The sequence below is a fragment of the Equus caballus genome, chromosome 16 (assembly GCF_041296265.1).
Source record: "Equus caballus isolate H_3958 breed thoroughbred chromosome 16, TB-T2T, whole genome shotgun sequence".
Classification (NCBI taxonomy): domain Eukaryota; kingdom Metazoa; phylum Chordata; class Mammalia; order Perissodactyla; family Equidae; genus Equus; species Equus caballus.
In genome coordinates this window covers 94,572,397-94,590,232 of record NC_091699.1, presented here as the reverse complement: position 1 = coordinate 94,590,232, position 17,836 = coordinate 94,572,397, and the positions used below count along the sequence as shown (strand labels likewise).

The window sequence follows — 17,836 nt, the reverse complement described above, 5'->3', positions numbered from 1 at the left end:
AAAGGAAATGAGATAAGCTTGAAACAATTTGTTCTCAGCAAGCTCATTTTGACTCTAATAATCACCCCATTTATCTCAATGATTATAAAGTGTCCTTTTAATATGCCATTCTAAGCATTATGTTTAAGACTGAAGGCAAGCTTAATAGACTATCCAGAATTCAATTCTTTTCTTAATCTTGGCAACTGGGAAATTTTGTCTATTTCCTTCTAGTACGATCTTTCAAATAAAAAACTTCAAATATAGACAAAAATAGAGAAAAAGTATGATAACCCACCCATGCACCTATCACCAAGTTTAAATAACTATTAACTCATGGCCCATTTTGTTTACTCTACTCTCTACTTTCATATTTAATGCCAGAATATTTTAAAGCAAAACCAGATGTCATATCATTTTACTCTATACTTCAGTATGCATCTCAGACTGATGAGGACGTTTTTGAAAAACACAATCACTACTATGCCACTTCATCTTGCAAAATTACCAACTCCTTACTATCATTTAATACCTAGTACTTGGATATCTCGGTTTTTAAAAGAGGCCCAGGTCATTCTAATATGCCTCCAAATTTGAGAACCATTCATCTAAAAGCTTGATTAGAATCAAGTTTTCTTAACCTTCACAGAAGGTTAGTACCATGTAGTTCCTACTGCACTTCCCCAGGAGACATGTAATGTCTTCCAGTTCTACTCTTAGAGATGCTGCCATTGTACTGCACTCATTATGTGCCTCCTCAGCTTCATCTAACCCTTCCTGCTGCCAGGGGACAGCTATTCAATGCAGACACCTGGCCACCTCACCTCCTAACACCACTGGTTGTCTCAAGATTCGCCAGGAGTGAGGGCCACCTTCCAGCGCAGCCTCCCTTATGCCTGCTGCAGTAGCAGGAAGAGGAGCTCAGCACTCAGATTCAACCCAGACAGACCAAGAGAGGCTCCGGCTGCATGCACATTTCTTACCGTCCCTCTCCACAACAGACTGTTCTGAGGCACTGCGGCTCCCCAGAGCCCCTCTGGAGACACACTGCATGACAAAGCAACCTGGCTGTGTTTTGCAAATCTGTGCCCAGTTCAGGGCACCCCATGTTATATTTGCTTTCACTTCTTCCTTGCCTCTTTCCCTTTTCCTCTCATTTCTGCTGCCTTGGGATCCCACACTCCAATGCAATGCAGCAAAAAGCTTTAACACAGACTCTTGTTTTCTAGAGCAGTGCTTTTCAAATACTAGCATGCATACAAATCACCTGAGAATCTGGTTAAAATAAAGATTCTGATTCAGTAAGCTGGGTAGGGCCTAGATGTTACATTTCTGCACTGGTTCAAGGTGATGCCAATATGGCTGGTCTTGGGCCCACATTTCCTCTAACAAGGTTCTAGAGGACAAGGTCTAATAAAAGTTGGTCAACAGATTCAGGTGATGCCAACCTGATTATCAAGTTCCTCATCAACAGTTCATTTAATAGTTTCAGCATCTTTTGACATTAGCGGTTCTCAAAGTGGGGTTTCCAGACTTGCAGTATCAGCATTACCCGGGAACTTGTTCCGAATTCCAATTCTTGGGCCCCACCCCAGATCTCATGAATCGGAAAATCTGGGGAGGGATGATTCAGATGCATGCTAAAGTTTGAGAACCACTGATATGTGATTTCTTTAGGATTACAAAATGCTGATTATCTAATCCCATCATTCTTTATGCATTTATTAACTGGAATTCTTCATAAAGAAGTATTCCTCATCAACAATCTGGTTACTCTGAAAAACAGTCTGTACAGGAAAGGCGAGATAAATGCTTGATTCCTTCTCTCTATCAGTTTTCAAGGTGCTCAGCAAGGACCCCATCAACCTCCAGTGCTGACCAGTAAGATCTGGAGGGAGGGGATTTGGGGGAGTGATTATATATACTTGACATGTCTTAATCCTCTTAGTCACAGTTCTTCTTAATGCTCAAACTATCCCTCTTAGGTTCGTGTGACCCCTTCAAACTGACTCCCGTGACCCTTGAACAGAGCCCCAGCCGTCTTTTATAGCTCCCTTGTTTTCTGGCTTAGACGTCTCTAGCTCAGCTCCTACATTTTATGTCTCAGACCTGGAGTCGGCCACTTCCCCAAGGAACTGGCTCCTTTTGGAGAAGAACGGTGTTGAGAAGATCACAATCTGTGAGGCAGCGGGATTCACTGCTACTAGGTCATTGCTGCTTCTAGACCTTCTCAATGGGCAGAACCAGAAAATACAAACGATTTTATGAAAAGAAATCATGAGTTCATATTGATATATGCAAGTCCATCCCTTTACTCTTACACAGAAAATCTTGTTTCCTAATGACATTACTGTAACTATTTGTTTTATCCTACAACAGATTTAAAATGACAGTATCAACTTTCAGTTAACAACAAAACTATTGAATGCATTTAAGAATTTTGCAGGTCATCATAAGGTTATACCACCAACTTATTATAAAGCTAGGTTCACTTGTTTCTGTTTTCCATTTTAACTTTTTTAATTTAAAACAACTACATGATCCAAAGTCAAAACTATATATACCAAAATTCATTCACAGACATGCCCCCTGCATCCTGCAACTCTCTCTCCCCCTACAGATAATCACTTTTATTAGTTTTTGGCTTACCCTTTCATTGTTTCTTTTTGGGAAAAATATATCTATATCTATCTAGCTATATATTATATATATATTTTAGTATTTCCTTCCTTTCTTATATCTGTCTCATTCTCTGATTTCATGACGATTATAGGCAGTGGTTTGGTGATCAGTCTGGAAGATTTCCTCATTCTCTAAGATAAAATTCTGAGCTAAAGGCTTGACCTCAATTACACTATGGTCTACACTTTCTCTTTTAAACCTTCTGAAGCTATTACAGTCGTCCCTCAGTATCTGCGGGAGATTGGTGCCAGGACCCCCCACTGGGGATATCAAAATCTGCCGATGCTCAAGTCTCTCATATAAAATGGCGTAGTATTTGCATATAACCTACGTACATCTTCCCATATGCTTTAAGTCATCCCTAGATTACTTATAATACCTAAAACAATGTAAATGCTATATAAATAGTTGTTACGCTGTATTGTTTAGGGAATAATGACAAGAAAAAAAGTCTGTACGTGTTCAATACAAACGCAACCATCGTAGGCCTTTCAAACCGTGGTTGGTCGAATCTAAGGATGTGGAACCTGCAGAAACGAAGGGCCAACTGCATGTATTTTCAAATCTAAAGATCATTTTTCTTGATAGAGAACATGCATTCTTTCCGTCTTCTGTTAATATTATACAATACACCCAAAGAAACTAGCTTATCTGTCTTTTTTCTTTCTTATTCAGAATAAAACCACAAAAACAATTTAGAATGTATTGTATAGTTCCCTATAACACCACCCAACAAAATAAACCATACCTTGGCAACACTGTGCTTTCTGTAAAATGTGGTGGTCCGTTCACCATGTACAGTCCTTCTGATCCTCGGACTAAAGAAATAAAATGGAAAGAACCACCATGGCTTTGTTAACAATACTCAGTTATCACAAATGTTTTAAAAAACAAGAAGCCTTCAGTCAAAATATTAATGAAATTATTAAACATTTCATAGAACTATAGAATGTTAGCATTAAATGGGCACATTTTTCTTACTTATTGCATGAAATCATGTAACTGCTGAGAAATAAATAGGTAATGCAAAGACTGAATGTTTGTCTCTCCAAAATCCTCAAGTCGAAACCCTAATCCTATTGTGATGGTATTTGGAGGTGGGGCCTTTGAGAAGTAACTAGATCCTGAGGGTGGAGGCCCCAGGAAGGGGATTAGTGTCCTTATAAGAAGAGTCCCAGAGAGCTCGCCAGCTCTCTCTCTGCCATGTAAGGATACAGTAAGTCGGCAGTCCACAACTGCAAGAGGGCCCTCCCCAGAACCTGACCGTGCTGGCACTCTAATCTCAGACTTGCAGCCTCTAGAACTGCAGGAAATAAATTTCTGCACTTTATAAGCTACCCAGTCTGCAGTACTTTGTTATAGCAGTCCTAACCGCCTAAGGCAGGTGAGATCCCTCTTATTTCTCTTCCTATAAATCATACTCATTTAGTCTCTAAGGAGACTACTCCAATCAATCCACTTTTATCTTTTACAGGAAATCTATGCATGTGCAACATTCATACTATGTTTCTTTATTCAAATGGAAAAAAGTCATCTTAGTACTAAGTTTTCACATTTTTTTCTAAGATCATTTTCAAAATGTATGGATGTTAGAAACAATTAGAAGCTGAGTCAAAGTTCAATCTTCTTTGTATTAGCTTACTCTCTCAAGTAACTTTTATAAATAAGAACTCCTAACTTTAACCGTCACCAGTGAAAAGCAGGTGTGCTGTGGCAGCGGGACATGAACTCAAAGGCAGCCTTCTGCTCGCGTCTGGCTGTGGAAGCCTGGATACATCACCACCTCTGACTCTGAGCCCTCAGTGTAAAAACGGAAATCTTAGAACACGGGGTGGCTGTGTGCTTCACAGAAGACAATAAAGGGAAATACAGCGCATACTCAAAGTTCTTAAAACATGTAAGGCATTACTAAGATATTTACAATTTCCCAAAGGAAGAGACCAAGTGGGATGAGAAAGAAACATTCATTTACTAAGCCCCCAATGAGAGTAATAGCCTAAAAAATTATGTGGGAACAAAGTTAAAGATTAAATAAGCAAAATCACCTATAGAACTAGATTATAGTTTTTTAAATGACTCAATTAGAAGCATCTAAAGCTGAACCAAATAAATTGATCACTCATTCAACAAATGCTTATTGGGCAAAAACCTACTTCCCAGATCCTATGTTGAGTACTGAAGATACAAGAGGAAGGAAAATCAGCCTTGTCCCTGATCTCATTAATAAATAATAAGTCAAATATATGGAATTCTAGAACTGTGTTTAGTGCTACAAAAGAAAGATATATGAGGCTAACAGAGTGAATAACAGGAAGCTTTAATCTAAAAATGGAAGGTTAGGGAAAGCATCCTTGAGTAAGGGATTAGTGTGCTGAGATGTGAAGGAGGAATAGCAGTTAACAAGCAAAGAGAGAAGCAGCAAGTGCGTAACTCCACGGCAAGAGAGACGACGGAGCATCAGCAGAATGGAAAGGCTGGGTGGCTGGAAGGATCTGGAGCTGGACAAGAAAGCAGGGCTCAGGCTCAGCAGGATCTTGTGGTGTAAGTTAGGCAATGTTGGTCTACAGCCTAAGAAACTTCAAAAGGGTTTTAGGCAGATTTTTAAAGCCAGATTTGCATTTTGAAAAGGTCAATCTGGGGGCCAGCCCCGTGGCTGAGTGGTTAAGTTCTCACACTCCGCTGCGGTGGCCCAGGGTTTTGCCAGTTCAAATCCTGGGTGCAGGCGGACATGGGACTGCTCATCAGGCCATGCTGAGGTGGCATCCCACATGCCACAACTAGAAGGACCCACAACTAAAAATACACAACTATGTACCAGGGAGCTTTGGGGAGAAAAAGGAAAAAAATAGAAATCTTAAAAAAAAAAAAAAAAAGAAAAGGTCAATCTGTTACAGAGTAGAGAATGAACTGAAAGGAGGTAAGAGTGGACGTGAAGAGACTATTCAACATGGCTCTGCAGTAGTCCCACAGGAGAGATTATGGAAACGTGGACTAGGCCGGGGCAGTGCAAATGGAAAGTGGAGAACGAATGTTCAAAATCTAGAAGATAAAACTGACAGGACTTGGTGAGGAGTTACCACTTTATCAGCTGGAATTCGTGCTAGCAGCAACAGTACAAGAGCTGAAGAGAAGAAAAAGTTCTACTGAGGTCCATGGCTACAATTCCATCTGCTTCCTTTTCTGCCAGCTAATCACAAATCTCCCACTCTTCTCATGGTTACTGGGAAAGCAACAAAGTTGGTAGATAGAGGCCACTCTTGGCTCCAACTCTGATGCCTATTTCCTTTCCCTTCTCAAGGCACAGTTCCCAGAACACTGATTTCCTACCTCAGAATTAACTAGCTCACTTTTCAGATATTGAAAATAGTATAATTCTCAGTCCTAAAGTAAATAATTTAAAGTTAGAATGAAGGAGCCAGCCCCGTGGCCTACTGGTTAAGTGTGATATGCTCCACTTTGGTGGACCAGGTTCACGGGTTCAGATCCCAGGCGCCGACCTATACCACTTATCAGCCACGCTCGGCAGCAACCCACATATAAAAAAAGTGGGCACCAGCCCCGTGGCTGAGTGGTTAAGTTCGCATGCTCCACTTTGGTGGCCCAGGGTTTCCACGGTTTGGATCCTGGGCGTGGACATGGCACTGCTCATCAGGCCACGCTGAGGTGGTGTCCCACATGCCACAACTAGAAGGACCCAGAACTAGAATATACAACTGTGTACTGGGGCGCTTTGAGGAGAAAGAAAAAAAAAAAGACTGGCAACAGATGTTAGCTCAGGTGCCAATCTTTAAAAAACAAAAAAGTGGAGGAAGATTGGCACAGATGTTAGCTCAGAGCTAATCTTCCTCAAGCAAAAGAGGAAGACTGGCAACAGATGCTAGCGCACGGCTAATCGTCCTCAGCAAAAAACAAAAAACAAAAACAAAACATGTAAAGTTAGAATGAAACTAAAGAACCACTGATGAACAAGATAAAAATCTATGTCCTCATAGAGCTTCCTTTCTAGTGGAAGAATGGAAAATAAATACACAAGTGAATGATGAGTTTGTTAGACATCCACAAGTACACAACTGGATACGTCTCACCAGAAACAGAGCACTAGACAGCGCTGCTAAACTGCTGTGGGTAGTTTGCCCTTGAATATTCTGGAGCCAAGCAAGGTGTTCTGCATATATCAAAATCTAAACTCCTTACACCACAGCCTACAAGGCTCTATATGATCTGGCTCCTGCATAGCTCCATGTGCTAGGCACTAGGGATTTAAAGAAATGAATCCATCACTGCGCTCAACATAATGATTTCAAAGGAGCTCAGTCTTGCCACTTCTTGAATGAAACACCGAACATATCTATTCTAAAAATCTCTAATAACATTTAGAAATCATTTTGTGCTAAAAAATGTTTTCCTAGAAGATTTAAAAACTATGAAGTTTAATTCTTTTTTTTAAAGATTGGCACCTGAGCTAAAACCTGTTGCCAATCTTTTTTTTTCCTTTCTGCTTTTTCTCCCCAAATCCCCCCCGGTACACAGTTGTATATTTTAGTTGTGGGTCCTTCTAGTTGTGGCATGTGGGACGCCGCCTTAATGTGGCCTGATGAGCGGTGCCATGTCCACGTCCAGGATCCAAACCAGTGAAACCCTGGGCCGCCACAGCAGAGCGTGAGAACTTAACCACTCGGCCACGGGGCCGGTCCCTATAAAGTTTAAGTTTAATTCTTTAGCATCAAAATTGTCAATCACTTCTTGTCCTTTTGGCTAAGAGCAAGTGTACATCACAATTCTCTTACTACACAGACAAAGCAGTGCTGTCTCTCATCACATCAATCATCTGCTGCAATATCATGTATGATGCACTATGATTAGAAGAGACCATTCTTTTCTTAACACTGTAATCAAAGTTTTAACAAACATTTATTTGAGGGATTAATCAAAAATGAGTTTCCCAAACTAGGGAGTTTAGTTAGCAGATTACACTTTATTCCTAGATCACATGAAATTTTATCAGCCTAATGAGGTCCCTCCCACAAACTGCAGTGGCAATTTAACACACGAAGAGCTCTCTTTCAGAATTCACACACAGGCCTAGGAAAACAAAACAGCACATTGTTAGCCTAGTCCCATGAAGGTGCAGCTGTAATTAGAAAATGTGATGCAATCAAACCACACTCTTGCCGTTGCTGTCCCCAAGAACATATGCCTGAAGTGACTGGCAAAAAAGAAAAAGCAAAAACCTTCCCAGCTCAACTCAGCTTCCTGTGTTCTCATGACACTTGCAGCTAGTAACCCTGGTCCTCCACATTGATTGATTTTGCTGTCATCACCAACCACAATGTTTACTTGGGAAAATTTCAAAGAGTTTGTACATTATACTACAATGGAGCTGTACCTCAGAACCCATGAAGGGAGCCTTCTGGCCACAGCAGTGGGAACTCTCAGTGTACTCAGGGCAACTAGCACAGGGTCTTCCTTTTCTAAAATTTCTATTTCATACCTTTGAGGTGGAAGACTTCAAAGGAGTTGCTATAAACTGCACATGTACTTGCCCCCCAACTCCTATGTTGAAACTTAATCCCTAATGTGATGGTATTTGGAGGTGGGACCTTTGGCAGGTAATCAGGTCATAAGGCAGAGCCCTCATCAGTAAGATTAGTGCCCTTATGAAAGAGATCCCAGAGAGCTCCCTTGTCCCTTCCGCCACATGAGGACATGGCAGAGGACCACTGTCTGTGAACCAGGAAGTGGGTGCTCACCAGACACTCAATCTGCCAGTGCCTTGATCTTGAATTTCCCAATCTCCAGAACTGCGAGAAATAAATAAAAATGTTTATTAAGTCACTCAGTCTATGGTACTTTTGTTATAGGAGCCAGAACGGACTACGACAGGAATAGGGGGAAAAAATCTCCACTTAACCCATCCTCATTCATGCAGATTATTAATCCAAAATCTTAGAAGGCAACACTTCGCAGAAAAGTCAGGGTGAAAAGTGCCATGTCTCTCCTGCTCAAGTAGCATTCAATCTCATGTGGTTTTCAATTTCTGGTTTTAGTATGTTTCTGGAGAAGCAAAGTCTTGAGTCAAATTAACTGACTGCTTTTCAACAAGCACATGTTCACATTCTAAAAAAGAACTTTCAAAACAAAAATCCAAAGGTTGCACACTCTATGATTCTGTTTACATAGCACTCCTGAAAAGACAAAATTATCATGATGGAGGACAGATCAGTGGTTGCCAAAGGTTAGAGATGGAGGGAGGGTCTGACTATGAAAGGGGAGAATCTTCTGTGTGGTGAGGGAGCAGTTCTGTATTGGATGGAGCAATTCTATACCCCCTACTAGCAGTTCTGATAGTGGTGGTTACATGAATGTACACATGTGATAAAATTTCTTTAGTGCTATACACACATAGACAAACTGGTGAAATCCACATAAAGACTGCCGTTTAGTAAATACTACTGCACCATTGTCAATTTCCTGGTTCTGATCATGGGCTATGGGTATATAAGCTACGTATTATCACGGGGAAAGCTAGGCAAAGAGTACACGAGAACTCTCCTCACTGTTCTCACAACTTCTCAGTCTTAAATTCTATCAAAATAAAAGGCTTTTAAAAAGCCCATCGTTTTTGGTAATGCTTTGTTCACAATATGGCAAGAAATTAAAACAGTCAAAAGCTTTTCAACATTTCTCAAGAAGGGAGTTGTTTGGGAATACTGGACAAAAGTGTTAAATTAAAATAAAAAGTTGAATAGATCAAGATTTTTGCACTAAGTTAAAAACACATTCCATCGGACAAAAGTACACATCAAAGCTACTTTAAAGACTGATGACACTGTTCATCCCATTAAATCAGAAAATCTTCTTTGCAATATGCTTCTTTGCAATGATGCTTTACAATAGATGGGTCTATTTTTATCAACTGAAGTCATCATAAAAATCATATTAACTCATTATACTTTTGTCCATACAAATAAACCACTATTTAAAACATATTTTATTTCACACCTCCCTACACAGAAGCGTACTATGAGAAAGTGCTGCAAGGCATTTTGGAACCACTAAGATGCTCTACTGAATTTAATCAGTTTGAGCAACTTCTTATGAAAATTCGAATAAATGGACATATAAAGTTTATTAGAAGAAACACAAAATCAGGTTCATAACAGAAGATAAACTGTATCACAAGTTAATAAAAAGCAAAAATGTGGACTCAAAACAAACTCGTTTCAATAACTGCAACAATTTCTTCTACGTACAACTTTCTAATGAGGGATTCATTTTAATTAGAAGTGACTGAATGTGAACGAGTGAATAGAAAGAATGTGGAGATAGCTTAATGTGGTGTACTCAGACTTTATAAGAAGTGGTTATCTTTCATCAATTTATTCCTCCAGAAGGTGGGGATGACCAAGACCCTGCCCCCGCCATCAAGAAGTACAGCCTAGTGGGGGAGAAAAGCTGTAAACAACTAGGTAATTATCCTATGTGGTAAGCGAAAAAAAGCCAAGTATATATGAGGTACAAAAATAGCCTAGGGAGTGACTGGCTATCTGGGAAGCGAGAAAAGGCTTCACAAACCAATAATGCCTGAAATGAACTTTAAAAGATGTAAAGCAACTAGCCATCAAGAGGAATAGCTCCAGACTGAAGAAGCAGGTTGTTTAACGGCTCTATAAGCAGCTCAGTACTGATGGAACACAAACTAGAATGGGGTGGGAAGGAAATAAACGAACGCAGGAGCTGTTCAAGGACTACAACGGGTTCCACCTGCTAAGCTGAACAGGATGGAATTTACCCTGCAAGCAGTGAGGAGCCACTGTCATGATTTTTAAAAGGGAGAAAATTAATCGGACTTCAAAATGTTCTAATTTTTAAAATTAGAGTTCAAATAGGCATTTAGTATTTCAAAATTATGAATAACATACGAGCTACCTTATGAAGCTAGAGAAAAAATTCATTTAATTATGTAATTATGCCTTTTAAACAGTATCTGCCTGGCATATTATCTAACAAAATATACTTAGTATTTGATAAATGTTTGATGAATGAACTGTCGCAGCCGGATTGAATACGAGTGGGCATGATGCTTGATAACAAAGATCTTAAAATGTACAGTAGCAAAAGGTACAAAAGCTTGTTAAGGCTCAAGTCTCGGGAAATAAGCCCCGTCCTCGAAAGCAGACAACCTTTCTCATACTGACTTCTTTTTCTTCTATATAAGTTATTGGTAACAACCAAAGCCTTCCATTCTTTTCCCTCCCTTACTTCCCTCTCCTTACTTGATACTCCTATATAAGACTCCCAGCCATCGCCCTAATTAAGCCTTCCCTGACACTGCTCGAGACGAAGTCTATTATCTTCTCCCACAGCCTCAGCTTCAAAACCTCAGGAATCCTCTACTGTTCTAATTCTAAAATGCTCATAACCATTTCACCATCAAACGTTGCTAGATTACCTTATAATGCCCACAGCTACCACCTCAGACCTCACTTTGATCACTTGAAACCTACACCTCCACAGCTCCACTCTCCCCATTAAGTCCTACACATTTCATTAAAGCAAGGAGTACAGAATTCGGCATTCCCTAAATTCAGGCGTATTTAACGTGTGGTCGGTCATTCTAGAGGACTAGGTCAGCAGCTTATTACAGAGCGAAAGGCCTGTCACCAGACAAGGGTTCGTGTAACCCCAAGACTGCAGGCCCAGGGGAACAAAGTCAGCCAGCACTTGCTGTTCGCACCCCGCCTCCTCCATTCTCGCAGAACGGGAAGCGGCCGGGAAGAATGATGGATGGGCAAAAGGGAGGGGGAACGGAGGAGCCAGAGGCGGGGGCCTCACTTCCGATGGCCACGCTACACCGAGAAACCCGAAGGCCCTAAGCCTCTGCCGCAGCGCGCAAGACAGGGCGCATCAGATTCCAAGGCTTCTCGGGTAGCCCCCACGGGCAGAGACACAAACAGAAACTGCTCTGAAGAAACAGTCCCCTGCCCGTTCACAACTTACCTGTCAGCAGCGGCGTGGACGGCGCCATCTTGTCCCGGAAAGAGAAACCCGTCCGCTCGGGTCAGAGTTCACGAGGGCCGAACCCGGCCCCTACACGTCTCCTCAGGCGCGGAGACGGCGGATTGGCGTTTCCGGGGCCACCAGCCTCGGGGCCAATCCACTTCCGGCTGCAGAGCGCCGCGGAGAAGGAGCCCGGCCGCGCACGCGCAACTCCAGGGCGACGCTCCACAGAGCGGGGGCGGGCGCTCTCCCTCCCCCCGGGCAGGCGGAGCCCGCCCTTCCGCGGGGCGGGGCCCGGCCGGTGCTGACGTTGGCAGCCGAACCCGAAGGAGCTCGCGGCGCCGGGCTGCATCGTCCGGTTGTTGCGTTCGTCGCCTTCCTCTTCCCTCCACGCTCCCGGCGGCGGCGCGGGACTCCGGCGGCCCGTCCTCTGCTCCCGCGCGCCGGCCTCGCTCGGCGGCCGGTCGGCGTCGTCGGTCGGTCGGCGGCCCGCGCCCCCCGCGCCCCCCGCGCCCAGGCCCACCGCCGCAGCCAGCGCCCGCCCGGGAGCTCCTGCCCGGCGGCGCGGCCCGGGAGCCGAGCGCAGCGCCGCAGCGGCCGCGCGGGCGGGCGGGCGAGGCGCCGCGAAGATGGTCGCCAAGCAGCGGATCCGGATGGCCAACGAGAAGCACAGCAAGAACATCACGCAGCGCGGCAACGTCGCCAAGACCTCGGTGAGCCGCGCGCCGCCGCAGCCCCGGGAGCGGGCCGGGGGCCGGGGGGCGGCGCGGGGGCCGGGCCGCGGGGCGCCCCGCGTGTGAACCCGCGGCCTTTCCTTTTGCAGAGAAATGCTCCCGAAGAGAAGGCGTCCGTGGGACCCTGGCTGCTGGCTCTCTTTATTTTCGTCGTTTGTGGTTCTGGTGAGTGTTCGGGGGGCTTCCCTGCGGGAGGGTGGTGGGGACGGGTTGGGATGACGTGGTGACCCATCAGTGGTGGATCCTCCCCGCGTGGTCCTCAACCCACCTGCCGGGAGCGCCACATGATTCGGTTCCCTCTGAACCAAATTGCTTGTCCCACATATGTGCTCCAGAAACTTCTCCCGGCTTGGTTTGTGCCCACGGGAGACCAGGAAAAGGAGGTCGGGTCCTTAGGAATGGTCGACTTGGGAGAAGTCCAGACCGACACAAAAATACCCCCGGGGGTGAGAGTCGAGAGTGTTTTGTAGCCCCATTATCAGTGCCTTTGCAGAACAGAAGCCTGTGAGTATCGTGTCCATATGGGTGTTCGGACTTATTAATACAACCCAGGATCTGATGTCTTTATGTCAAAGTTGGGTTTATTCTATAGAGTAAAGCTAGTACAAAGGATTGATCCACTCCAGAGGAAATGTACCTGCTTGGGAATTTAATGTATGAGACCAGTGTTTTGAGATTGATGAAAGAAACGTTTGACATATGGTAGGAAAAATTAGTTATCAGAGCAGCTTGCTGTTAGAGGAACAGACTCGTGTCTCGGCAGATGGATTACAAAATGTCTTTCCTCTCTCCGTTTGTTATTTTAACGTGCGAGTTGTCGATGTGGAAGTCCGTGTTTCTGTTTTCCACGTTCTGACATTCTCAGGTTACTGAGATTTCTCAAACTGTGCACTTGCCTGTCTCCTAAACTTACCAGTTGGAAGCTTTCCCTGATAAATGGCCAAGAGCCAAGCAATTTATGTAACCTAAAGATTATTGAGTTTCAGCTTTGTGAGAATGAGGAAACATGCATACATTGTAGGCCAGGCCTTGAAAGGACATTTAATATTTAGGGATAAACCAAAATAATTGTATGCTAGAAAAAGCTGTTTGCTTTGATGCTTTAAAAGTTCTTTCTAAAATGATTGCTTATTTGTCAACTCTCTTGGACAGTTAGACAAAATTCAGAGAAGCTGAGATTGAAGAAAAATAACTTCCGGACATTTAATTGTTTTATTAATGCAGGCCAGCCTGTTTTCACTTCTTATTACAATGAAGTTACGTAGCATTTGCCAGTAACTGTAAGGGTGCTCTTGGAGTCTTGAACTACCTTAATAAATATTTGTCAGTTGCAAGATCTGTTTTATTCAAAGCATGTTTTAATATTTGCTCTTTCTCTTTACAGCAATTTTCCAGATTATTCAAAGTATCAGGATGGGCATGTGAAGTGGCTGACCTTGAGATGTTTCCATTCTCCTGTGAATTTTAACTTGAACTCATTCCCAATGTTTGATACCCTGGTTAAAAACAATTCAGTAAAGCATCCTGCCTCAGAATGACTTTTCATACCATCCTTCGTGTGTCATTCCAAGGTTTCTTCACGAGTCATTCCAATTTTCTAGTCCATACCACAGTGCCTTGCAAAAGCACCACATGAATAAAGCAATAAAATTTGATTGTTAAGCTACAGTAGTGGACCCTACTTATTCAGTCAGTAAAGAGTAAGTTTTTTTTTAATGTGGCTATTGAAACAGTATACCGTATAGATAATTAGATTAAATCTGTGTAGACAGGGTCTAGATTTTGTTAATCCTGATGTGTAAATGCAATTAGCTTAATTTAAAATTCGGAATCTCATGGTTTTCATATAGCTAGGCACTTTATTACTGTTTCTTGAATTGAAAGCACACTCCCATACAGGGTCTTCTAACTGTCCTGTAATAAAGTGCTGATAAACGGAACAACTAGGCAGTCTAGTTTTCCCACAATCTTTAGCACCTAAAAAATTTTAAAAGCTTGTAAATGCCTAATATAAAGGCAGATGCTAACAACCACAATGTCTGTGTTAACAATATTATTTCTATGACACGACCTTGGATTTTGCATGAGGGAACATGCTAACCTAAGTTGCCGTAAGAAAACGTGGGTTAGCGTTTTGCAACTTCTTCAGTCACTTCAGTCTCACTGCAAGCTGCCGTGGTGGGGGAGAGTCAGAGAAGGTTTGCTTGTGTCACCATCGATGGCACCGGAATTACTTTAATGTATCAAAGCGGGGTCTACTATGCTAGACAACGTTTTAAGGGAAAATACTACTAAAAATGGATGCCTCGTCAGGACATACTGTTGAGTCCAGTGTGCCGTAAGATGTTAGCATGTTAACAGCACTTTCAATACCAAAAAGGGCACATCAACTAAAAAGTTAGACTTAGTTTGGGAATGCTTTTTCTAGATTTATGATTAGAATTCTGTTAGGGTATTAGGTAGACTAAAGTGTCATCTGCAATTAAATGGATTTACTGACAAGGATCAGTCTTTAGTCTTCCCTTTGTTTGACTTTATAGGTTATGATTGATCAAACTTTCTTTTTACTAACGGTAAGGGTGAGTGATAAGGCAGGTTTTGGGTTTCTTGGTACTATTGAAAATTGCAAGCATTGGCTATTTAAATACTTACCCATAACTTGATGAAAAAAGCCTGAGAAGTGTCTATGTATTAATGAATCAGAAAGAAAGCTGCTCGTTTGCTTTAATTGCCTCAGGATATCTCTTTTAAAATAAGCTGTTTTAAGAGGACCTGAAGGGAAATGTGCTACCTAGTCTACACACGGTGTGAGTCTCAGAGAGCGCCTCTGATCCCCCGAGTGTGGGGGGAGCGAGGGAGAGGAGTTGGTAAGGATGTGTAGGAACTTGAGTACTCTGGAATAGAAAAGGAATCGGCCAACCTTGCGCCAGCAGGTTTTCATCTACATTGTTACCTGCCTTTCTCACCCAGGAAATCAACCCCTGTACTTGTTTCCCTCTTTGAAACAAGTGTCCTGGTTAACATTCTGTTTCATTGTAACTTTAAAAATGAAAGTTACTCTAAATTCATAGCAGGTGCCTTATTCTTTGCTTTGAGTCAGACCATTCCATAGCAGAATTTCCCTTGGTGTACTATAATTGGCTTTAAGATGTTGGTTTTTTTGTTTTTGTCTTAATGCACAGTGTATTAATTTGACTGTTAAATTGCTATAGCTAGCAATCGTTCTACATATGTGAAGTTGCATTCCCTTTGTATTTCATGTGTACTTTACCGATTGAGTACATTTTATACTAAGGATGGATTATGCATGTTTGGAACAATGAAAGCTATGTCTTATTTGATTTATCCTTTAAAAATAAAGTTCCCTGAATATTTGATGGCTTCTAAAAGGAAGTGATTTTACAGAGTTCTTATCTGAGTGTACTTTTTATAGTTAATAGACAATGATTTTACAGAATGAGTAGTAGTACGTTGTATTTGAGTTAAAAGAAATAGTTCCCAGAGGCACAGATTTAAGGTTAAAACTGGGAATAGGTAGCAAGAAAAATACATAAAAAGCACAATGAATTAAATACTTCCCCATCCAAGATTTACGCTCAAGGCATTGAGTCTGCTTTAAGGGAAAAGCACAGTTCTTTTGATCTCTGTTTCCCAACTGAATTTTATATGTCATCAAATGTTGATCACAGTATGAGAATAAATACTTTATTGGGGTTGTCTACATTGTCCAATTACTTTTTGTAATTTAGCTATAACATTTCAAGAAGCTGTCAGTGATTTCATAGTATCTGTTGGGTTGTATATAGTGTTGCTCAAAATAGAGTGGGCTTCCAAAGAAAGTAAAGATTTTCGTTGTAATGGAGTGCATTGTAATGGGCTTGGACTTAGGACGCTGAAGAACTGTGGGTTCAGCTGAGGCCCTGGCTCTTCTCCCTGAGGTTCCTGGAGGTTTACTGGCACCGAGGATTACCGTGCAGCTCCCAGTTATGTTCTTGGGAGCCACGCCAACAAAATGGCATTGTGCTTTAGCATCTGTAAAATTTAGAACATCATCAAATTTTCCACTTAGAAATTGATCTGAAGTTTGATTTGTCCTTACCTACCTTTTTAGTTGTTTTTTTTATTGTTTTAGACGTAAACCACAACTTTAAGAGGTAGGAGTTGGGTTCAGCTGCAAATCGTCCGTCAGCCCTCAGAGAACCCTTTCCTGTGTGAACTTAGCCCGCTCTCCCTGCTAGTACTGCTTTCTCGTCAGTTGAACCAGGACAAAAATATCCTAATTTGGAAAGAGTACTAACGAGCAATCAAAGGCTGGAAATTAAGCTGAAGGGAAAAATTCAACTGTCTGGACTTAAATAATTCAAAGTAAATTCATGTAGATCACAGAATCATAAAGATAGAAAGGACATGGGAAATTTAGTCCAAGTGCCTCAGTTTGCAGATAAATAAAAAATTCATTTATTCAATGAATATTGAGTAACGTATGGGCCAAATGTGGAGTTAGAGCTGTGAATACAGAATCCCAGCACTTAAGTGGGGGAAAGACAATAAAATGAAGCGACCAGAATTGTGATAAGTATTTCCAAGGAAAAGTAAAACCAGGTCAACGGTGTCTGTCCTTGGGGAGCTAGTGCAGGCAGAGTAGAAACAGAGCAAGTTTCCTTGACCCACGGTGCCCTCGGGGAGCCAAAGGAATGATTGCAAAACTTCCACACGAACACTTCTGTTTTCATGAGCTCTTCGCTTCTGCTTTTAGAAGAGCTCTTAAATTTTTTTTTCATGTTGCCAATTCAAAGAAGAAAAAAAGAACTTGTCCTTTTATGGATGCAATTTCTTTTGAAGATGAATAAGTGACAAGTTTACTCTTGGCATTTCCTGTACAGCCCCAAAATATGAAGATTGAATCAATAATGTTATCCACTGTAACATATTCGAGTACATTTTTAAAAAGTATTTTGCCATAATTTATTGTATTTTGTTTTAAAATTTTTCATCTGTGATGTTGAAAAATAATTCTCATTTGATAGTCCAGTAGTCAAAAACATGCAGTCATGTGCCCTTCATAGATAGATTTTATATCTAAGTTTCAGTGAATAAACCCTGTGTGGCTTCTTTTCCAGCGTGCAAAGTTCTACTTTGGGATGCAGATGGAATTAAAACAAATCCGCAAGTTTAAATAATTAAAACTATGATTTTCAATATCATTCTTTTCTCACTGCTGTGGAGAAAGTCTCTGAAACAGTGGAATGAGAATAATTGATTTTAGAGCTGCAAGGAACTTGAGCAATGATCTGATTGACCTTTACTTTACTCCTGAGGAAATCATGGCCTAGAAGAGTTCTTTGCCATCACCGATGAACCAGTAGCGGGGCAAGGATTAGAAAACTGGTCTTGTCATCATAACCAAACGGGCTCTTTAATATACTGAGTGCTAAGGAATT

The 17,836-nt window shown here is 41.9% G+C and overlaps 2 protein-coding genes across 5 annotated transcripts in view; one reads left to right on the top strand and one right to left on the bottom strand.

Annotated features, from left to right (window-relative positions):
• The window catches only part of EIF2A (eukaryotic translation initiation factor 2A), a 35,629-nt gene extending 23,694 nt beyond the window's left edge, over window positions 1-11,935 (bottom strand). The window contains exons 1-3 of one of the 4 annotated variants that reach the window (XM_070238311.1): window positions 11,662-11,715; window positions 8,412-8,462; window positions 3,410-3,479 (exon numbers count right to left, since the gene is read on the bottom strand). In XM_070238311.1, the coding sequence (XP_070094412.1) occupies window positions 3,410-3,456 (47 nt within the window). In that variant the 5' untranslated portion in view covers window positions 3,457-3,479; window positions 8,412-8,462; window positions 11,662-11,715. Of the gene's footprint in view, window positions 1-3,409; window positions 3,480-8,411; window positions 8,463-8,572; window positions 8,795-11,661 lie in introns of those variants that run through there. The other 3 variants (XM_070238312.1, XM_001490053.6, XM_070238313.1) reach the window with 3 other exon arrangements.
• A 37-nt stretch (window positions 11,936-11,972) lies between these two features.
• On the top strand, window positions 11,973-15,770 carry SERP1 (stress associated endoplasmic reticulum protein 1). Its single transcript, XM_023621105.2, has 3 exons — window positions 11,973-12,374; window positions 12,485-12,560; window positions 13,780-15,770. The coding sequence occupies exons 1-3, from the start codon at window positions 12,291-12,293 to the stop codon at window positions 13,818-13,820; spliced, it is 201 nt and encodes a 66-aa protein (XP_023476873.1). The 5' UTR covers window positions 11,973-12,290; the 3' UTR covers window positions 13,821-15,770.
• Window positions 15,771-17,836: the final 2,066 nt, after the last annotated feature.

Coding starts and splice junctions, on each gene's coding strand:
- SERP1 (XM_023621105.2), top strand. CDS start 12,291: ATGGTCGCCAAGCAGCGGATCCGGATGGCCAACGAGAAGCACAGCAAG. Junction 12,375..12,484: donor GCAACGTCGCCAAGACCTCG/GTGAGCCGCGCG, acceptor TTCCTTTTGCAG/AGAAATGCTCCCGAAGAGAA. Junction 12,561..13,779: donor TTTCGTCGTTTGTGGTTCTG/GTGAGTGTTCGG, acceptor TTCTCTTTACAG/CAATTTTCCAGATTATTCAA.